The sequence below is a fragment of the Monocercomonoides exilis genome (assembly GCF_001643675.1).
Source record: "Monocercomonoides exilis strain PA203 chromosome Unknown scaffold57-524287, whole genome shotgun sequence".
Classification (NCBI taxonomy): domain Eukaryota; phylum Preaxostyla; order Oxymonadida; family Polymastigidae; genus Monocercomonoides; species Monocercomonoides exilis.
Genome location: NW_027150602.1, coordinates 455,317 through 478,420, shown reverse-complemented (window position 1 = coordinate 478,420; position 23,104 = coordinate 455,317). Strand labels below are relative to the sequence as shown.

The 23,104-nt window shown below is 38.1% G+C and overlaps 3 protein-coding genes across 3 annotated transcripts; all 3 read left to right on the top strand.

Annotated features, from left to right (window-relative positions):
* Window positions 1-131: 131 nt before the first annotated feature.
* On the top strand, window positions 132-16,865 carry MONOS_13681 (uncharacterized protein). The gene is made up of 9 exons (XM_067866405.1): window positions 132-393; window positions 636-737; window positions 813-1,010; window positions 1,072-1,257; window positions 1,485-1,819; window positions 1,995-2,741; window positions 2,891-7,677; window positions 7,815-9,366; window positions 9,567-16,865. Exons 1-9 carry the CDS (start codon window positions 306-308, stop codon window positions 16,680-16,682), a joined length of 15,111 nt encoding a protein of 5,036 aa, XP_067720025.1. The 5' UTR covers window positions 132-305; the 3' UTR covers window positions 16,683-16,865.
* A 462-nt stretch (window positions 16,866-17,327) lies between these two features.
* On the top strand, window positions 17,328-19,620 carry MONOS_13680 (uncharacterized protein; the record flags this gene model as incomplete). The annotated part of the gene is made up of 4 exons (XM_067866404.1): window positions 17,328-17,360; window positions 17,432-18,018; window positions 18,162-18,902; window positions 19,022-19,620. The coding sequence occupies 3 exons, from the start codon at window positions 17,328-17,330 to the stop codon at window positions 18,709-18,711; spliced, it is 1,170 nt and encodes a 389-aa protein (XP_067720024.1). The 3' UTR covers window positions 18,712-18,902; window positions 19,022-19,620.
* A 123-nt stretch (window positions 19,621-19,743) lies between these two features.
* MONOS_13679 (uncharacterized protein) lies at window positions 19,744-21,263 on the top strand (the record flags this gene model as incomplete). Its single annotated transcript, XM_067866402.1, has 5 exons — window positions 19,744-19,977; window positions 20,034-20,091; window positions 20,335-20,739; window positions 20,828-20,963; window positions 21,254-21,263. The coding sequence occupies 5 exons, from the start codon at window positions 19,744-19,746 to the stop codon at window positions 21,261-21,263; spliced, it is 843 nt and encodes a 280-aa protein (XP_067720023.1).
* Between the last annotated feature and the right edge of the window lie 1,841 nt (window positions 21,264-23,104).

Sequence of the window (23,104 nt, the reverse complement as noted above, 5' to 3'; positions counted from 1 at the left end):
CAACTTTCCACATTTTCCTTTTTATTTTGCAAAACCAAAAATCGAATCACATCAAAAATACAAGTAATAGTGCTTCATTCAATGGAAAACACTTTAACAAAAATAAAAACGATCAATAATCCCTATTTCTTATCTTATTTCAAAAAGAAGTATTTTTTTCCTAAATTGCTGCTTTCATAAAATTTTGGTGCTCGATATTGGTGAATCTCTGAAAGAGATAATTTGTTGTTTGCTTTTACTAAGTGATTATTTTTATCTGTGCTTTTTTTATATTTTGCTTGAATATCAATTTGATCAGAGATTTTATGAGCCAGTTTTCAAAAAAACTTGAAAAATTAGAAGATTTTTCACAACAAAACGCTAAAAGATATAAAAATTTAATATCATTATTTGGTGTGGATTTTTGATTTACGAAATTTTGAAAGATAAATAAATATTAAAAGAGGGCCTTTCTCCGGAAGAACAACAACTGGTAATTCATAGTCATGGAGAAAAAGTATTTTTGACATTTACAGATTGTCTTCAGTATTTAGAAGTGTCTTTTGGAAAAAGTTTGTTTATTTTTTCTATTCGAATATCTTGAGAAATCAATTTTTGAAATTATATTTAAATTTAATAAAATAACTTTTTCCAAGAAACGCTTTCTGGAGAATCAATACAACAATTTTATGTTATACTGCTTTCTTGGACGCAATATGTTGAAGAGGAACGATTACTTCAGTCAATTGATTTCATAGGTGTGATTCAAAAATAATCATTTCGCAGATTATCTGTTGTTTAATATCATTTTTGAATTATTCTTTAAAAAATAGGTTCGTTTGTCAGGCAAAATACTTCAATTAGAGCGAAAGGGCAAGCACGAGTTACATCATTTTATGTTCTTGTTGAATGTGCAAGACGATTGCATGATCGATTTCCCGGATGTCAAGAAATGATCAAGCAATCATTTTGCTACTTGCCATTTTTGATTGACGGAAACGAGAATGCCCGACTGCCCCCTTATAATCAAGGTATTCTTTAATGTTCCATTGTTTGATCATTTCAAAAAAATGTAATATTTTCATCAAACAGAAAAGCCATTTCGCTTTGCAGAGCGCAGTGACGAGGTGAAAGAGGTAGAAACACTGAAAATGATGCTGTGCCTGCTGAAGGTCACCAGAAAGGAAGTGGCATACAGAGACTGGTGGATGAACATCCTGGCTGAGTCGCTGATGAATGTCGTCTTCCCCAGAAAGCTGACCATTGACGATGACTCAGGTATTATTTTGATGGACTTCTCTTTCTCTTTCTCTTTCTCTTTCTCTCTCTCTTCTTTTTTGTGTTACTTGTGTTTTGTGAGGCGAATACTGCTGAGAGTATTTTTTATTGAATACTTTTTTTATTTTGTGAAAATTCAAACGATTCCTTTTTGATTTATTTGACATCACATTAATATTTCATTTTCCTATATATCTTCCCCCTTCCCAACTCCTTTCTTCTCGCAGACAATGCATCTCCTCACAACATTAAGCTTCACACACTTGCCAGTCCTTCGTTGCCATTCGGCTCATCTTCACACAGCCAGTTATACAACACTTCTTCTTTTTCCTCTTCTTCCTCATCTTCATCTTCATCTTCATCCTCTTCAGCACCCAGCCAAAACCCCTCTTCTGTGCTTGGCTCTTCTGCTCCTTCGACAATCGTTCACTTTTCTCGGCCGTTGGGTTTCACCGCACACGCCCCGCCTGCCATTTTGCTGCATTTTGCACCTTATTTTGCAGAGTGGCTGACTTCCCTCTCGTTCATCAACTGGCTCATGGGATCTGTGAGAAGAATGGAGGTAGCTTTCTTTTTATTATTCTTGTCTTTTTGTATTTGATATTCCATTGGATTGTTGAATAATTGAATGCTTTTTATTCTTTGTTTAATTTTCTTGTTGATGTTTATTGAACACTCACACACGACCAAATGATTTTCTGTTGAATTTATTTTATTCTTTTTTTATCTTTTCTCAGCTTGTATTGTCCATTATCTACGAAATCGTGAGCTGCAAAGTGGCTCCAAGCAGCATGGCGAAGGACAGAGACAAAGAAGCGAGAGAAAAAGAGAGAAGAGAAAGAAGAGAGAAAGAAAGGCGCGAAAGGCGGCGGCTGATGCGGCTGGAGGAAGAGGCGCTTCTTTTGAAGATGAAAGACGAAGAAAGGCAGCTGTGTGAAGACGGCCGAGGGAAAGAGGAGATTTCACTGGCAAAGCAAAAGAACGCAGAGCAGTACAGCCAGCTGAAGAGGCAGCAGCAGAAGGAGATTGAAGACGAGTTTCAAGCAGCCAAAGCAGAGGAAGAAGAATCGCTGACAGGTGTTGTGATGGAGTGTGTGACGTTTCTGGGCGACTGGATGCGCGCGGTGAGGGAGATGAGAGACGAGGAGGAGGTCAAAGCAGAGGAGGAGAGGAGGAGATGGCTAGAGAAAGAAGAAGGAGTGGAAAAAGGAGAAAGAGGAGAAAGAGGAGAAGGAGAAGACAGAAAGACTAACAATCCATTGGAAGAAGCAGAAGAAAAACAAAAAGAAGCCAATCTCAGTTTAAAAGTTAAGAGCAAAAGGAATTCATTCACCGAGTTCAACGAAGAGCAGAAGATGATACGCAAAAGTGAGGTTGAGCTGATGATGCGAGTGAAATTCAGCAGAGGAAGCGAACAGAGATTCTTCCTTGCTGTCACTGCCTGCCTCACGAAAGTCCTCACAAACATGGTTCCCAATCCATCTGTTTGCGTTTTTGTATAATTTTTGTTCATTTAACATTCTCTTTCTTTTTTCATTTTTCTCTTTCCTTTTCTCTTTATAATCCATTTCTTCCTCATTTCTTTCATTATTTTGTTTTAAAAATAAAATATTATTTCTCCTTCTTTCCTCAGCCCACCCACTACCATCTCTCCCTCTCTCTCCTCTGCTCCTTATCCCACTGCCCACACTCGCTTTCCTATTCTTCTCGCTGTCAGTTTCTGATCCGCTGGCTTCAGGCGACTGCCGCCGCTGCTCAGCTGTCTGTTTCACAGCACACACCCCGCCTTCTGCTGAGACAGTGCATATGCCTCTGCCTAAGAGAAGCTGTTGGAGTGAGGTCGGAGGCGGAGAAGGAGAGGAGGAGGAGATACGATAGAATGATGATGGATGAGTTAGAGAGGAGGAGGAGGAAGGGGAAGAAGAGGGAAATGAGAAGAAAGGGGAAGGATTTGAATTGCAGGTGTTTGCTTACTGGTGAGACGAGTTCAGAATTAGATGGAAACAATCAAAGTGGAAAAGATAACTGCCAACACTCAACGACTTCTTTTGATAGCTCCTCTCCTTCCTCATCCAGCACATGTTCACAAACTGCATTTGTTGAATGGGACGAGAATGCATCGAGTGGCGGGGTGGAGGCGTATCAGGTGTGGAAGGAGGTGAGAGATCTGCTGATGAGTGTGTGCAATTCAGAAGGGGTTGTGTTGGAGTGGAGGAGGATGATATTGTCACTGACGCTTGACATCAGAGAGGCCTTTCTGTCAGAAGTATGCTTGGCGAAGGAGAAGAAGCAGAAGACAGAGAGAAGGAGGAACAAAACAGAAGAGAAGAATGAATTCAATACAAAAAAGAATGAGTCTATAAGCGATACAGCTGGAAATGACAAAGAATCCAATGCAAAAGAGACGAATGCACTCAAAAACAAGAGTGCTTTGGATACACCCCCCTCACATTCAATCACACACAAGCAGAAGTCTTCAATTTGCACCACACTTCCTCTGACACAAATGATAGCGTCCTCAACTTGTCTGTGCAGACGCAAGCAGCCAATGAAAGTGATCACAATGTATGAACATTACACTCAACAGAACCAAAACTCATCAAACGAAGGAGAAATAAACATGTCATCATCATCTTCATCATCTTCATCATCTTTGCAGAATGCATCCATTCCAACAGCTAATCAGTTGTCATTCGCAGAGTTTGTGAATGAACTTGTAGCGCCGAAGGAGATTTCGCCATGTCAACAATGTTTATCCTCTTCTCCTGTTGCACATTCACCTCATCTTGCTTTGCAGAAGCCTCAGAACATTTCCAATTCTTCATCTCAAACAATTTCTTCTTCTTCTTCTTCAATCGAACAGCAATCTTTGTTTTCCACTTCTTCTGATCAGTATTCTTCCTCTTCCTTAACATCCTCTTCTTCTCAAAGCAATTCCTTAGCCATTTCATCTGCTTCTCAATCAAACTCCGTTCGATCTCTCAGCTTTGCTTCAAACAGAACTCAGCCTGCTCCTCCTCCTTCTCTCTCTTCTGCTGACAATTCAACCATTTCTTCTTCTTCTTCTTCTTTTATCTCTTCTCAGCTTGGCCCAACAAGCAGAACTTCTTCAATGTCTTCTGCTCGTTTGCCTGTTCCACCTCCTCCTCATTCACAAACTGCTGGCACTTCATCTCATTCTTCACCACCATCACCTCCTCCTCCTCCTCCGCCTCCCCCGCCACCTCCCCCTCCTCCACCCACGTCTCATGCTCCTCCTCCTTCTCTGCCTCAAAATCAATCACAATCTTCAATTTCCTCCTCCTCCTCTTCTTCTTCCTCATCTCCTTCTCCTCTGTCTATGGTCTCAACAGCTTCTCTTCCCTCTCCTTCTCCTCCTCCCTCGCTGAATCCCTCATCCACACTGCGCATTTTGGACAGCGATGATTTTGAAGCACCCGACGACTTTGAGGAAATGACAGTGGCAGACTACGATCTGGTGATAGACACATCTGCTCCTTCATCATCCTCCTCCTCCTCTTCATCCTCTTCTTCTTCTTCTTCCTCTGCTTCTCTTTCTCATTCTTCATCTCCTGCTTCAAATGTTGGCAGCCCTGCCTCTCCTCTCATGCCACATGTGCCTGCCCCGCCTCCTTCTGCCCCGCCTCCTTCAGTCAGACCTCTTCAAGCCATCCAAAGATCAAACCTTCCAAATCAGCTAACACAAAATCAATCAATGAACTCTTCTGAAATCAAACAAGATTCATTGCAAAGAGGATTTTCATCATCTTTTTCTCCTCAAAAGCGTTTGGCAGATGCTTTCACCACATCTTCCTCCTCTTCTTCTTCCTCCTCTCCATCATCTTCTCCTCTAAAATCATCAAACGACTCTACATTTCCTTCTTCTAACTCAACATCGCATGCTCCTCTGACTTACAATTCAGCCCCTCTCCATCCATTCTATCGCATTCCATTCACTTTCTTCACAAAACAACAGGAAGATCTGTTCAAATGGCGGTCACTCATCGACATCTTCGACTCTGGCTCTCTTCCTTCTTCTCCTTCTGCTTCTCCACAAAATTCTGCTTCAACATCTTCTTTATCTTCTTCCTCTTCTGCTTCTTCTTCTCTTTCCTCCTCCTCATCTTCTTCTTCCTCTTCCTCATCCAATCCATCCACCCAGCCATCTTCTGCCTCTCCTTCCATTTCCTCTCAATTATCAGCACAAAATCACTTCCTTTTCATTCGCACAATACGCGAATTAATTGACTTATTAATAGGCTCCACAACAGAAGAGGAAGACTTGATGAATGATGGAGAAGTGAATGGCTTTTGGAACATCGAGAGATTTGATCATCTAACACTGGAGATCGTTCCTGAAGTGAGAGCAGCCAGAAGAAGAAGAGATGCGCGCTCCTCTTCTAATTCATCTGGAATGCCATTTTCTTCATCTCCACCTTCATCATCATCTTCTTCCTCTTCCTCTTCCTCTTCTTCTTTGTCTTCTTCATCTTCATCTTCTTCATTGTCATCTGCTAGCCAGTCTGGTTTGAGCTCTCTTTCTGCTTCTTCATCGACATTATCACTGTCTTCTTCCACTTTGCCTGCGCCTCTCTCAAATCAATCAAATTCTTCCATTCAAATTTCATCATCGTCTTCTTCGTCTTCTTCTTATCAGACCATCACTCACTCCCCTTCTTTCTCTGACAGTCGTGATCGCTCTTCTTTCTTCCGCAGCGAAAGAGAAAGAGAACAGGAAAGAGAACAAGAACAACGAAAAGCAGAGGAGAATGCAAAGAGGGCGCGGTCAGTTGCCAAATGGATTGGAATTGAAGATGAAATCAGCAGCGATGCTTATTCTGACCTTTCTCAGCAGCAAGATGTCAATTGCTTTGACTTCGAACTGGCGAGGATGAAGAAGAAATACGAACCAGATGTAACTAGAATCTATGAAGCGAAGCGAAACAGCAGCAGACTCAACGGAGAAGGCACGACTGACTCGAAAGAAGGGAAACATCAGTCTTCAAAGGAAAAAGATGATAACATTGGTAACAATAACAATAGCAACAATAACACCAGCCATCATGCCATCTCCACCACATCCACGCTGATTGCCTCGCTCGACTCGGCAGAGCTGAGCAGCGACCCGCCGACGCCTCTGATTGAATTCTCACCCCCTTCAGCCACCCAACAGCCAGATGGATACACTTCCATACAACCAGCTACATCTCTGCTATCAATGTCAGCATTGAATGAAGTGAACAGCACACAACGTGCATCATCATCATCATCATCATCATCATCTTCTTCTTCTTCTTCCTCTCCTCTTTTTGTGCCTTCTCAGCCAGTTCCTGTTCCTCCTCTTCCTCCAAAGTCTGTTTCTGCCTCTTCACTTTCAAATCAGCCAAATGCAACAACAACAGTTGCTGAGGATGATCCACTCAGTGCATTAGGACAAAACATAGAGAGAGTGACAATTTCAGCTGCATCATCATCATCAACGCAATCTTCTGCTTCTCCAATGATATCATCAGAACAGTCAAACAAAACAGCCGAAGAAGCTGATGGCGATGAAGATGAATCTCCTTCATCTGCTTCATTGATTCCACCGTTACGAACAGAAAGGAATAAGGACACAAGAATTTACTCTGATTCAACAATAACAACGCAACAGAACGAACAACACGCAAACGATGCATCTTCAGCTGGAAGTGGAGAGATTGAAGAACAAATTGACAATTCATTCAATGGAGACAATGGATATAACGAGATTGGCTCATTGCAAGGCTCCTCTTTATCGCCTTCATCTTTTCCTCTTGCTCTGTCTGCCTCGTCCAACCATCCTTCTTCTCTGGATTCTCCTTTTGTCTCCTTCTCATTTGGGGGTGCATCTTCATTCTCATCTGAGCTGCCTTCTCCTTCCTCGTCGCCTGTTGGAGGCAGCTCAGGCACTTCTCAACCTTCAGAACATGCTGGTGTGTCATTCATCCACACACAGACAGTCAATCCATTCTCTTCTGCTCCTTCTTTTGCGCAGTCTTCGAGTGCTTCATCGAAAAAAGTGGCGGCCTCTGAACAATCGCAGTCACGTTTTGTTGATGAAAAGCATGAGAAGAGCGATGAAGGAGCAGAGAAAGAGGAAAGCGGAAAAGGAAACAAAGAAGGAGAAGAAGGAGAAGGAGAAGGAGAAGAGGGAGAAGATGATGATAATGATAGCAACGACAGCAGTGATGAAGAAAGTGATGAAAATTCCACGAATTGTGGTGCTGTTGGAAGGAGAAGGAAAAGATGCAAGACGAGTGATGAAAAAATGGTAGCTGTGCAACACGAAGTGCAGAGACGCAGAGAATTGAGAGAGAAGCAAAGGAGCATCGACTCAAACACTTTGTTTGCGTTGTTTGGGAGTTATTTGTTTGAAGAAAAACAGATGATCAACAAAGGGTTTGCAACAAATACATAATATCTTCTGATAATTCTTTTTATTTGATTTCGCTTAAAATGTTTATATTCTGCAAATTAAATTCTTATGTAATTAATTGCATTCTCTTATCATTTTTGTTCATTCTATTTCACATCAGCTACACAAACTCCTGTGCTCTCTCGCTTATTATCATCATCCGTCTTCTTGCCCGTCCGCAGCAGGTGCCATTGAACATCCAATATTTGTCTCGCTCTCTCAACTGCATTTCGCAGCCCTTCAGAACACGCAACTTTCGCTGTGTCGAATACATCATCCCATTCATTCGTCCACTGTTTCAGAGGCACCTGCCATTCACTCTGAGCATCCTCCCCTCTTTTGCAGAGTGCCAAAAGGAGTTCATTTACTTCCATTCGTCAACAAGGCTGATCGCACTGGAGACGATGGTGTCTGTCTGTGGAGTGTGCGGGTGGAACGGATGGAATGCGAGGAAGAGCGAGAAAAGAGACAAGATGAAGGAAAGACTGAATGTGCTGTTTTGGAAGAGGAGGGAGAGAGAAGCGGAGCTGCAGGCAAAGAAAGAACAAGAAAGCTTAATAGCTGAACAGGATGGGCAGAGTGTTGTGTGGAAGGTGGTGGATGAAGGCGAGGCGATGGAGAGAACAGAGTTGGAGAGGATGATTATGATGATGCTGCACAGCCTCGACGAAGATGGAGAGATGACGATGATGTCGATGATGCTCCCAACAGGATTATCACAGTGGATGAATGTGAGCACTTGCTCCTCAGAAACTGTATCAAATGCATCTTCCAATTCATCTCCTTCTACTTCCTCTTCCTCTTCAAAGGAGAATTCTCCTTCTGAACAACAAAGTACTGCACCATTTATGCCACCTGTTCCTCCTCCCCCCAAACCACAATCTTCACTTCATTCTTCTCCATTGAATCCGTCTGATCCTTCTTCCTGTCAGTTCATTCACGATTCCCGTATAACCTCTGCAATGATGTCAAATGCATCCAAGTCATCCATTCCATCAAGTGTGTGGCATCAGACACAGAGGCAGATATTTGAGTATATGGCAGCCCACTCAAAAACAAACAGAACACAACATCTAATTCTGGTGCTGAAGGGTGTTATGAACATCCTGATGAACATACTGGTGCTCCGAACGATGGAAGAGAAGGAGAAGGAAAAAGAAGAGAGATGGGGAGAAATGATGACGCAGCTGGAGAAGAGCATTGCTGCTGACTGTAAACAGATCCCAGGAACAGAAATGACACATCAGCAAACTACATTCGTACAGTCAAAAATTTATTCAACATCTTCTTCTTTCAGTTCTTCTTATTCCTCAAATGACCAATCAGATTCCTCGTATTCTCAGTCAGAGCAAGTGAGTCCTCTGGATTTAGGTGAAGTGATGCCTGTACTATTTGACATTCTGCAGAAGTCGATTGAGCTGAGGGACATCTTCACTACCCTGACAGTTGTGAATGCACTCACCCAGCTCTCCTTCTTCTCCTCTTTCCTGCTTGTAGTCGACCCTTCACGCTGTGTCCGCATCATGATGGCTCTCAACTCTGCAATGAAGAGCGTCGTGTCAGTCGGAATGACAAAGCGTGCTCGGAGTGAAATTGTGTGCGCTTTCCTCAGATGCGCCTGCGAGTGGCTGGTCAACTGCAGACAGCTGAGCGCGACTCCGCAGTTTATTAAGGTCTGCGATTGGCTATTTTATTTTTTGACTTTATATTTATCTTTGCCATACTTTTAATTTTTGTTTAATTTCAAATATAAATTCAATTAATAAAATAAATGTTTTTTCCATTTTTGTTGTTATTTTTTTATTTTTTTATTTTTATTTTTTTTTATTTTTTTTTTTTTTTTTTTTTTTTTTTTGATTTTTGATATTAACAGCCTATTTTTGCGATCTTTGAGCAAGCGATGTCTTTGTCCAACGTGGAGAACAAGCCATTGCAGCCAGGCTATCCTTCGCCTTCAAACTACTCTTCCTTCTCAACAGCCTCAACATCTCCATATTTCGACCCATCTTCGCAATTTCCTTCCAATTCATCAAACTTGATTTCTCCTCAGAGCACAACAGATGTTTCGCCTGTTGCGCTGCCTTCAAATGCATCCACAGCAATCACCTCGTCTTCCTCCGTCTCTTCGGCTGCACTGCCAATCGCTGCTATACCACTCACTGCTTCCAGCACAGCCATCTCACAAGTTCATCATCTGCCGACTGTTTCATATCGCTCATTGAATGGCATTGCCATTGCAGACAATGCAAAATACTCGCCTCTCCACGCGCCTTCATCCCCGTTCATCGCTTCTGGAATGAACCTGTCTTCATCGCTGGCTTTGTCAACGCTCTCAACTCCATTCTCATCTAATTCCCCATCTTCTTTGGCTTCACAGATTCACTCTCTTCCTTCTTCAAGCTTTAATCCATCGTCTTTGTCTCCCTTTATCATCACTCCAACACTTTCTTCTCGATATCCTTCGCTTTCTCCGTTTTCACATGTATTTTTCACTGATTTTGAAGGATTTGATAAGTTTTCTGTGATTGAAGATGAAGACAGAGAAATGAAGGTTGAGGCGAAGATGCTGGATTACCACAGATGTGTGTCAATAGAAGAGAGAAGGAATGTGATGGCAATTGGGAAAGAGAAGAGGCAAAGAGACAGAGAAAAAGCATTACACCACAAGAAAAAGAGATTGCAAGCACTGAAAGAATCATTGAAGACAAGGGGATTTTCTAGCGATATGATTAATAGTCTGCGTCTTGAAAATAGCGAAGACGACGATATTGTGAAGGAAAGGCTGATGCTTTTTGACGACTTTTTCAGTTTTGATGAGGAGACAACGTTTGGCACAAGGCCATTCAGTCGGAAAGTGAAAGCAAGCCCATTTTCTGACACATTGTCTTCCTCTCATATTGAAGCAAGTGATTCTTCTGTAAATGATGCTGCATCGGCCTCTCCACAAGCGCCTTCTTCCCTACTTGATGTTGCTCAGACTTCTTTGACTGATTCCGGTTTTCTCGCAATTACAGAAAACGAAGCGAAACAAAAGGGACACAGCTTGAAAGATGAGCAGGGGATAAATGCTGTTATGTCAACTTCACAATCAGAAGATGGGTTAGAACCAACTCCGCCTCCACCCACACTTTCTAATCTTCATCGATCGAATGCACTGATTCAGACGAGGCAAGCAGGGATTGAGAACAGCTCACAACGTCCTCTTCCAATGAAGCTTTCAGCAGCTCCGTTTTCTGATATCCAGTTAACTTCTGCTATTTCAGACGAACCTGAAAGTCTTCTCAAACAAGAAGAGTTAGCTTCATTATTAATCAACAAAACATCCACAAATGCTGACCAATCGCATTTACAATCACAGATCTCTGAAATAGCACATAAGAGAAACAATTCGAGCGAGGTAACTTTTTCTGCAGAAACCGACTTGCAATCCTCTGAAACCCAACAATCTCCAACGAATGAAGGTTCTCCAACAACCGATCAATCATCTTCTTTTTGGCCTGTTGATAAAAGCGATTCGCCTATCCGTGATGAGTCTTCTTTGTCAGCTGACTTTGAGAAAATATCTGTCGGCAATGAAATAGACACTTCAAATCTGGATGAGATGCAATTACGTGGAAATGACATGAAGGAGCATGCCAAATCTGTAGATGAACAAATGATTGAAAATAATTGCATTCCTTTGCAAAAGAATGAAACAACTGAAGGAAATATTGTAACTGCCACTCATTTCTCAACAGTCGATGGGGCTGATGAAAATTCTGTAATTTCTGTAACTGTAAATGATTCTGAAGAGCAAAGCGATGATCGAGCTAGAGATTTTATTACTTCACCGTTTTCATCATCTGATGTAAAAGATGATGATGAACAAGAGAATTCAACGCAAGCAAATGTTCTGCAAAAACCTTTGCAGGAAAGAGAAATAAATTTAGACAAAGAGTTAAATAATGAATACAAAAACGAATCAGAATATGCAAATTCTCAAGAATTTTCTCAAAATTCCTCTTTGTCACATCATATTCAATCACAATCTATTTCCACTGATTTCTTGTTGTCTTCATCACTCAATCGATATCAGCTTTATGAAAAGATGAACCATCCTTCTACGCAGCTCATCCAGCTTGGTGATTCAATCGACCGTTCGATTTCTCTTCTGAGCAGGATGCTCATGACTGTTGCGATGAGCAGGGCAAAAGAGTGGAACAGTTCCGCAACAAATGACAGTGAGAACGTGTGGAATGGAAGTGGATGCGGATATTTGCATCCGACAACATTGGATAATTTGAATGAAGAGAATGAAATTAACAAAAGCGAACAAGAAAATTCATTAAATTCACAAGACTCTCCTTCTGAGCAGGCTGCAAGGATTATGCTGTATTCAAACAGTTTGAACAAACATTATACATTTGATGATGGACTTGATGCGATTTCTATCCCTCTGCTTTTTTATCCTTCACAACAAATGCTTCGCTTTGATGATGATCCGTTCACCAATCTGAGCGAAAGGAGGCCGTTTGGCTTGTTTTCGTTTGGAATGGATAGCAAATCCTATCTCTCAAGCTCTGCCCGTTCTACACTTTCGGGCAACCCGTCAAAAGTTCTCAGAACTTTGCACTTTTCTTTGGGAGATGAATCAATCATATCCGTTTCTGATTTGGTATTTGATGAAAATGCTTCTTTATTAGACAATAATATTAAAAACGAAAAAACGAAAAAACAGCGGCATGTTACTCGATTGATAATAAGAGATGTTGCTGGAAGACATGCCTGGGATTTCTCTCCTGTGAACTTTGACAACCCTGCAACAATTAGGCATGAAACTCCAACTGTGTCATCTGTCTCAAGGATTTCCCCTTCAAAGGCAAATCTCCCTCAAAAATCCGAATCAAAAATCACTGAGAATATTGTAAAAGTTTCAGAAATAAATGGATATGGACAAGATGAAAGTATTGCTTCAAGTGAACTTGATTCAGCAAGTGAACATGAAGCTTTCAATCTTCCTCCAGAATTAAAGGCATCTACTGAAGCATTAACGCTTCAGCTGCAATTGAAAAAGCAAATCGAGGTTTTCTCTAACGATTCTTTGGAGGAAAATGATGGTAAATTAACCGAATGCGAAGGAAAAGGAAGTGGTAATCAGTTAAATGTGAATGACACAATTGAAATAACTGATCGTTGTCAGTCAGATTCATTAAATTCTCCTGAGCCTTTGTCATCAACAGATCTTCGTTCACAATCTTTAGCTTCAACTGAAAAGAAGCCAAACGCAAAACCAATAATGTTCGATTGCATGTTATCAATTCACGAAGATATAATGCAAATGAAAAGGAGTATTAGAAAGGATGTGGAAAGTGAAGAAGACAAACACAGAAAACGTGCAAATAAAGCATTGAAAACTGAACGTAGAAACAAAAAGAATCGACGGTTGATGAGAATAAAAGAGAAGGAAAGAAAAAAAGAAGAAGAAGAGGAAGCAAAAAGGAGATACGATGAAAGAATGGCATATCAAGAGATGCTAAGGCAGCAACATGACGAAGATTGGGAAAGCCGAATCAATCGTGTGAGAGAGAGCGAATTGCAATGGCAAGAGACAATTGAAAAATGCCCTGAAAAAGTTGCAGAGTACATCGAAAAGAAGGATGAAGATGGCTTTGATGCTTCCAGTAATGAGAAAGACAGATATGATTCTAATGGAAATCAAATGATTCAACCTGATGAATATCAAATAAACAAAGATGAAAAAGAAATCGAAGCATCAAACTTTTCAACAGATAAAACAATGGAGACAAAATGTCTCCAACATTTTAGAGACATGCCTTTATTTGATGAAATTGCTCGATCATTTTCAAATGCAGCAACAAATTCCATGGCTGAAAAACCTCACATTACGTTGAGTGAACAAGAAAAGATGAATGATAAAGACATGGAAGAGAATTGCGAAAATTATGAAAACATGATATCAACAGAACTTCCTTCAAAGCACGAAACACCACAAAATCTGCGGGGGGCTTATGGAAATCTCCAAACGCTTCTTGTTTCAATGGATGAAACACTCGACATTGAAGTGCCATTTCCATTGTCGAAAAAGAAGACAGTGAGAGAGAAGAGAAGATTAATCGAGGAAGCATTCAAACAACAAGAAGAAGAAATCGAAAGAATGGAGGCAGAAATTGAACGCGAGAGGAAAAATTATGGAATGGAAAAATTGCCAGCAGAAGTCCAAAGTGGAGCCGATTGTTTTGCTGAAATTGCTGAGAAAGATACCAACAAATCAGATTTATGCGAAAATGACTCAAAAGATAGCGATACAGAGGAACAAGAATCAATTTCCTCGTTGTCATCAAACGAAGACACTGATGAAAGTGAGACGGATGATGTAAAATTAGCTGAAATTGCAGATGAAAATAGCGGGAAAGAAAACGTTATATTAAATGATAAAGAAACATCTTTTGATAAAGAGAATAGCTACGAAACAGCTCACTCAATAAACTTCAAGAATGAAACAGAATTTGAGAAAGAAGATGTCGAAAAGATCCAACCTACAACAATTAAACAAGGTGAATTGCTTTTAAAAGATCAATCCTCTCCTTCTCAACATTATCAATCGCAACTTTTTCCAAATCGCTTCATTTCATCAAATGACGAACAAATTCAATTGCAGGTTCACTCACCTTCTGTTCCGTCTAATTCAACAATCGAGTATTCAATTAAAAAGCCTATGCATGCGTTTCATCGTTTGTTTGATTATCAGACACATTTATATCTTTCTTCTACACGAAAACTGATAAGCGAGCTTTGCCTTGTTAATCCTTTGTTCACATCTTCATTGACAAGGTTGAATAGAAAAATTGTGAAGAAAAGAATTGATGAGCAAAAGAGAAAGTTTGAGAAAAATAATATTTCAAATATTGCTTTGGAAGAAAGATATCCTTCTCAGGCATCCGCATTAACATTGAAATCATCAGAGATTTCTTCGAAACCTTCGAAAGCAGATGTTTGTGATGGCTTATCAACAACTAAAACAACAAAAACAGATTCAAATAATCAATTTGTCGATTCTTTGGAAGATATTCTAACATTTTTGGATACGCTAAATCTGAAGAAAAGAGACGAAGTGGCTGTGTTTTTCGTTGGGAAAGATACGATTAAAAGAGGAAGAATGAATTATCGCGACAATACTAAAAAAACCAAAAAATCTTTCGGTGCAGATTTAACACATACAAAAAGCGTTTCAGAAGAGAATAATTCAAATGGAAGTTCGTCCAACTCTTCTTCAGTAAATTCAGCTCGTGATCAGTTGTACGCATCTCTGAATATTATTTATGGATATCTCTTTGGTGTTGATCCTGAATCACTGGCTGAACTGCGTGCTGTGATGGAAGAAAAGACGCCCACAAAGGAGTTTGCATGGTTTGTGCGAGGAATGGGATGGGAAATGAAGCAGACGAAGAATGTGGTATTTGATGATAAAGGAAAGCTGATGAAGGAGTCTATCCACAACAGAGAGAAATATGTGAATCAACAGAAAATAGCAAAAGAATGTGAAGAAAGAGAAAGCGATGAATCAAATCAAAAACTTATAAAAGGAGTTTCATTTGAATCAAGAATTGCATTTATAACTCCGCTTCACGAAGTTCTATTTCATGTGGCTCCTTTCCTATCTCATCAATCGCAACTCATAATTGAAACACCTGAATCATTTTCAGCAAGTGATGTACCAACAGAAAGCTTTCCTTCGACTTCTTCTCTTTCTCTTTCATCAAAATACTTATTATTCCCAGAGCCAGACATCTCTTCTCTTCTTCCAGTTCTTTGCTCTCCATCTGCAAGCGTATGTGTTGTTTGGTGGGAGTATTCTGAACCATTTATCGTTTTTGATCAGTTCTATCACCATTCTTCAGTGTTTTCATCCCTTCCATCAAAACCATCACCACTGGATTTTGATAATCTTTCGCTGAATACCACATTTTCTTCCTCTTTTGCATCATTGCTATTTGATCTGTTAGGATTTAGCACAGTGATTGTTATTCATCCACAGCCTTTGTCCTTTACCGATGGCAATCAACACTTCCATCCGATGTATAGGATACAAATCGAGCATCGAAGCGAGCGAAACAGGAAGATTGAGACTCGACTTTCTTTGTTGCAGGAGCGATGGAATGAGAATAAAAAGAAGATTATTGAAGGAAAGCATGGATATGGCACAGCAAGAGGAAAAGCTTTGTCCAGTCTTGCAAGAACAGAGTACAAAAAGAATGGAATTGAAACTGAAGATTGGTGGATTCGTCGAATTGCAAACGATGATGAAGCCCATTGCGTATTCATAAATCTGATGCATCGCAAACTGATGAACATGAACAATCAAATAGAGTTTGAGAAGGAAAGGAGAAGAAGAATATGGTGGCTGAGTGAGAAATGGAAGAGAGAAGACAGAATAAACGAGAAAGATTTAGAAAACAATTGCTCTTCATCAACAGACCGTTTGTTGAATTCGCTATCACAACCTTCCGCGCCATTTGTTTGCACAAAGCCAGCTCAACCAAATTCAGATGGTTCAGTCATTACTCTTCAATCGATGTCTCCATCGAATGCTTCTGCTCCCTCATTTATATTTTCTTCTCCTCTTGATTTGACATCTCTTCATCAACCTCAAGCCCCTCATTCTTTGAATTCATCTTCATTTTCTTCAGCTGCTTCTAGCATTTCTTCTGCATTCTCAACATTGGACTACCTTCCGCAGACCATTTTCCATTCGCACATGCTTTCCACACCTTTGTTCCCTTCGTCTATTGTCCCACTTCCTTTGCTTCCTTTGTCTGTTCTTGTTGCAATCATTAATGACTTCAATTTCCCGCAAATAAAAAGTGAAGCATCTTCATTGTTTGACCCATTTTCTTCTCGATTACTTGCAATATCTCGTGTCATTCAAGGCACTAAATCCGAAATTGATATTGCAGATTATTACAAAGATTTTTTTTCACAAGCTAAATGAAAATTTAAATATTTTTTTAAGTTAATAATTATTTCGTTTTTAATTTTTGTTACGTACAATTTTAGTCCGGGCTTGTTTAAAATGTTTTTGATTGTTTAATATTAATTTTTTTTGTTTTGTTTTGTTTTGAGCATAGCTGTAAGTGCAAGGAATAATTATCCCAAAATTTATTTCTTATAATGAGAAAAGTGGATTTATTAGATGAAATTGTTGGGGATGGATTTGCCCCAAATGATTATTCATTACCGACTTTAGTAGATATTTCACATGCTATCGTTTCGAAAATCAACCATTCAAATACCATTCATAATGCAAAGATTGAAGAATTATCACAATTATTTTCAAATGAGCAAGCAAACTTAGATGTTCCTCAACTTTTCATTTTTATACTAGTGGATGCGTTGGGGATGAGTCTCCTCAAAACACTTCCTGAATCGTCTTTTCTTCGAACAAATTTTAAAAAGCAATGCAGAGCAAGTTTCTTTTTTAATTTAAAGTTATACTAATTCTATTTAATGTGAAGTCTTTCCTTCTACTACAACAAGTTGTTTAACATCGTTTTATACAGGATTGTATCCATCAGAACATGGGATACTTGGAAGAACATATCTCAAAAAGCATGACCGGCTCATTCAGCCTTTCACAATGTCAGATTTTAGATCAAAAAAGAGTTGCAATGTTTGTCCATTTGTTTATTTTTGCTTGGTACGTATTATGTGCATATTTTTGGTTTTGTTACTGATTGTAAGGAACTTGGAATATTGGACGAAGAAATTTGGCAGCATTATAACATCCTTCCTGATTCAACTGCCTACATAACTCCTCAAGATGTGTTCAACCCCCAGATTGGATACCATAAAATTTCTGAGAAGAAAAAATTTGATGATGAAAGCTTGTTCTGTTCTTCCACTTCAACATTATCTTCGGATGTTGAACCAAATTCTGACAGCGCAACAAAAAATCTCTCATGCGGAATCTTTTACGCCCAACCTTCGTTCCATGAATTCAGCTCTTTTGGAGAAGTTGTTAATATCATTGAACAATTATGTCCTCAAAATGTTAAGGTCAAACAAACTGAAATTGTTGAACCGACCTTAAAAGATATTTCACAAATATCAGATTCTTCAAAATCAGAAATTGATTCCGATAAACCTGCTGATTGTAAACAGATAATATCAGATACATTTCATTCAAATACTATGCTAATTGATGTTTATTGGGGACAGATCGATCTTGATTCTCATCATGAAACTCAAGATTCAGAAATTGTTCGAGAAGATCTACTTCTTTTAGAACACACACTCACAAAACTCTCAGAAACGATGAAAAACACAACGTTTGCATGAGAACATACAAATTTTCTTTACTCTGTTGTTCTATTTTTGAATGTTGCTTTTATTGTATTCATTTTTATAAATACAAAATTATTGTATTTAATCATTAAAATTTTTTTCCATGTTTCAATTTTATCCAACTTAGCATAATCGTAACAGCTGACCATGGTCATATTCCTGCACCGTTCTCTCATCATGTTGATTGGGATTGGCCAAAACTTGTACCTTCAGAAAATCAATCAACATCAAAAGTTAAAATCAATGAAAATAAATCTCCATCAATGGACGTATATTTTCAATCATCATCATCATCATCATCATCATCATCATCATCATCATCATCATCATCATCATCATCATCATCTCCATCTTCTTCAAAGTTAAATCATTCTGAATTAATCTTTTCTTCTGAATTATCTTCACTCAATCGATCTGTTGATTTTCATTTAAGCAATGATGAAAGTCAAGAACTTCAGTCCTCACTTCTTTTATCATCAATGCTTACAGACAAAGAAATAAAAGCACATAAAACGCGTATCCGTGAAATGAAAAGTATGTTATTCACAAAAGATCACCAAGCTGGAGATAGGAGATGTGCCTTTTTCCACTGCAAAGATGGAATGAAATACAAATTTAAGGAGCTTTTCGAGCAAGTTTTTGGTGACGTATGTGCAATCCATTTTTTACACCCATAAAAAGAAAATAAATTCTCTTAATGGATTCACATAAATAAAAATTTACGAATATTACAAATTGATCTTTTATAAATTTTAGCGTTTTATTCTTATATCTCCAGAAGATGCTGAAGACTTTCGACTGTTTGGACCTACTCCACTCTGCTCACTTGCAAGAGAATCTGTTGGAGATTGGATTCTTCTTCCTCGAAGTTTGTTTTTTTAACTATCATGAAAATAATAACTGTGATGATTCTTCTGAAATGAATGTGTAAAAATTGTTTTTGCTATTGTTTGAATTTTCGTTTTCATTCATTCGTTCGATTTGAAGAGAATAGCCGGTTCACTTGGGGGCATCACACTTATGTTTCGACACATTCTGGATGCGACAATGAAGAAATGCTTGTTCCTTTAATTGTTTATCATACTCATTGATCTTTTGAATTCAAAACTTGAATTCCTTATGAGGTTCGATTTTTGAAAAAAATTATGAGTTGAAACTGACATTACATAAAAATAAAAAATTTTCTCATCAGCTAATAATTCTGTTAAAATTTCTTAGAAAAAAGAAAAAGAATATAGGGTGATTTATTAACCCGAACTTTTTTAAAAACCCGGACTTTTTTTTTGATAATAAGTTTAATCAACCCACTTTTTATATTTTTCTTATTGTTTTCAGTATATAACGAAAATTTCGTGACTGAAATTCTAGTTTAAATTACTATACCTAATCTCTGATGGGAGAGAGAGAGAGAGAAAGAGAAAGAGAGAGAGATAGGGGGGGTTAGCTCCTCCATCTCTGATTAGTGCCTCCACTGAAGAGATTAGGTAATAACAAATGGGCTGTCTAAGTTAAAGTTAAATAGAAAATATTTTTTTTTTTTTGATTTTTTTCGTTTCAAAAATTATTTTTTAATAAAAATAAAAAAAGATCATTACCAGAATATTTTTTTAATGAGTGTTGTGAAAACCAAAAGAGAACGTGGACAGTTAATTCTTCGAGAAAAAATGATGTCATTTGAAAATCGAAGAATTGAAAATCGATTTGAATTCATGGCGCGCACAGTTGTTGAAGGACATGTTCGAATTGTTGACTCAATAAATTCTAAAGAATTCTCGCGTTCAGCAGTAATCAGAGCAGTTTCAGTAATTGAAAGCGGCAGAGCTGTTGCAAAACCTGGCAGGCCAGAACTATTCAATGAAGAGGACAAAAACATTATTGTTGGAGTTATTAAAATCGAAAGTTTATCCGGAACAAGTTTAAATGCAAAGAGAACAAGAGAATTAGTTTGATTATACATTCATTTATCTTTCGTTTTTTATAATAAATATTTTTCAGATAGAATACGTCCTTTCCGACAAAAAAAAGACGATCAGAAACTGATGTTGATGAAAACACCAGTGTGTCCAAATCATATCCATATCTATTTGCAAAAAGGAATTCTGAGCTCAAAGCGTCCATGCCCAGAAATGTGGATATCCAACGTCTCTCAGTATCCAATCAACAAGCTCTTCTTCCTTTCTACGAGCTTCTACAAAATCTTCACAATCCTCATCATTATTCACCTTCTTTAATCTTTAACACTGATGAATAATCACTTCGCAAATCTGATTACTTCAAAACTCTAATGATTCACCCTTCAGGAGTACCAGCTGGATTTCATACAACACCCACAAACATGCCAAATGCCACTTTGGTTGTCGCAGCTGCTGCAGATGGATATCCTCTCAAAAGCGTTGTATTGTGGCCATGCCACAAATTGCCAAAGGAAATGCGAGTTCTTCTGAGCGCATTCATTGATGTTTGGGATAACAACGATGGATGGATGACGGAAAGCATATTTCAAAGATACGCAGAAGAGGTTTTATTAACTGGAATCATCGAAAGAAGGAAAATATTAATGAAAACCAACGAGAGATGTCTTCTTCTTTTGGATTCTCACTCTTCTCGGGCTCAGCCTGACATATGGCAGAAATTTGCTGATAACAACATTGACGTCGTCACTTTTATTCCTCACAGCTCACACATCACACAACCTCTTGATTGTGGTGTGTTTGCAGTCTTCAAGAAATGCATCAACTCTCTGTACTCTGTGCCTCCGAATTCTTCCATTTCTCTCCAATGTTCTTCCACAAGCTCTTCAGACTGCACTGCTTCCAGTAACTGTTGTTTCCTCGTTCAAGAAAAGCGGCGTGCTTTCAAACGAGTGGCATTTAGTACTATCAACACTTCCAAAGGAACCTTCAGTGACACTGAAAAAGAGAACAAATAGGTTTGATTTTTTTGGAAAAATTATTACTGAACAAAAATTTCTTGAAGAATGGAAAAAAGAAAAGGAAATGAAAGAAGATATGAAAAGAAAAGAAAAGAAAAAAGAAAACGAAGAAAAAATTCTTTTCGAAGCTGAAAAGCCCAAAAAAAAGAAAGTATTGCAAATCAGACATTTTGAATGATGATGTTTTGGACGATGAATCAAATTATAAAAATTCCAGAAAAATTATGAAGAGAGAACTTGTTGATTATATACATTATTAATCATTTCAATTTTTGTTATCAAAATAGGATTGCTTGAAAAAAAATTTTTTTTTATTTCGAACCAAAAATAAATTAAAGTCCAGGTACATAAATCACCCTAAAAATAAAAATAAATAATAAATATCCTTTTATAAACCCCACGCAAATGAAAATCTCAGTGTTCAAAGGAAATCATTTGGTTGTTGTTATATTAAACAAAGTTGACTATGAGAAATATTAAGTGTTCAAATTAAAAAATGAAAAATCACTCAATAATAATGGAAAAATACTCCTTGGAATTTGTGAAAAAAAATACGTTATAATCATTCAAAAATCAAATTATTCGAGATGTTATTTTTTCTATTTTTCGGCTAGTTTTTCTGGAATCAGTTGTGATTAATATTCAGCTGGATAAGACTTTTCATTTTGATGCACTTTTCTTTCTGTTTTTTGTTTCGCTCAACTTTTATAATTCTTTCGTTATTTATTGTTTTATCATTATTATATTTTTTGCCAATGTTGGACTTATAATAAAATAAAATAAACGAAAAGTTCACAATAAATTGTGGCTTTTTTCAAAAAGAAAAAATAAGACCTCAATTTGTCAATTGAAAATTAGTTATTCTGGGAAAAGAGATCTTTGACAAGTGAGCAAGAACCACAAGCTAAATAAAAACAATGATTGTTTCTAAAAAATGGACTGTTATTGCATTCGTTTTGATGATTCATTCTTTCCAACGCTTTGAGAAGGGAATAGAAATGAATAAAGCTCAGGAGAGTTTTTCTTTGTTAAATGATGACTTTCAATCAAAAACAATTTACACACGGTTGCTTGAAAAAGATGGATTTTTCTTTGGGAAAGAGCAGAAAGATTTTGATTATTCAAACAAGATTTCTTATCTTGGCTTAATGTTGATCAGTGACAGAAGAGATCTGACTGAAGTCCAATCATCGATGGTAGAAACAAATGCATCAATGATTGCATCGTCATTAATAATAAAAACATATGGATCCATACCTTTCATATCAATAGATACTTTTTCAAAGTGTGAGTTTGAACATATCACAATTGTTGTATCAGAAAAGATGAGTGTTTCTCCTGTTCATTGTCTTGGCTTATTCAATCTCTTCAATGTTTCATATCAGTCTCCAAAAAATCAACAAATGAGCAGCCTTTCTTCAACGTCACTCACAGCCTCACTAAGATTATCTGAATCATCATTCTGCAACAATGTGATTTTGAATTGTGGAAGCATTCTACATTCTGGATGTTGTGATTCTGAAGAAATATCAAAATGTTCTTTTTTCAACATTACTCAATATCATAATTCAAATTTTGAAAAAATAAAACTCGGAGCCTGGAAAAGTGTTCTTGACAATTGTCAAATATGTGATTCAACAAATGGACTTCAAGGAGGAATCATTTGTGGAACTGTTCATTCATCTTCATTTTCATCAACAAATTCATCATTCATAAATAATATGAGAATCGAAAACTCACTGAACAAAAGAAACAGGTTGAGCACATCAGAGACCCAATTCTTTGAGTTGAGTGAATGGATCAATGAAACAGCTGAATGTGGTGGAGCACTTTATGTGCACGACAATCCAGATGCAATTCTCACAGTTCTCAATTCTTCATTTTCGAATTGTGAAGCAACAAAAACAAGGGGAGGTGGTATTTATGGGGAAAATATCCTTGAGGCAAATGTTGAACACTGTAAGTTCGACAATTGCACATGTGCAATGCTTGAAGGAGATAGAGGAGGTGGTGGAATTTGTTATTATGCAATAATTTCAAAAGCTTTTTCTTCAAATTGTTTCTTCAAAGATTGTTGGTCAGGAAATGATGGAGGTGGGATAAGTGTTGGAGATTGTCCTGTCAATGGTCAAGAAATC

Excerpts from the sequence above, each read along its gene's own strand:
- MONOS_13681 (XM_067866405.1), top strand. The coding sequence starts at position 306 with ATGAGCCAGTTTTCAAAAAAACTTGAAAAATTAGAAGATTTTTCACAA. Across the intron at positions 394-635 it reads AAATTTAATATCATTATTTG|AAACGCTTTCTGGAGAATCA; the intron begins GTGTGGATTTTT and ends ACTTTTTCCAAG. Across the intron at positions 1,820-1,994 it reads GATCTGTGAGAAGAATGGAG|CTTGTATTGTCCATTATCTA; the intron begins GTAGCTTTCTTT and ends ATCTTTTCTCAG.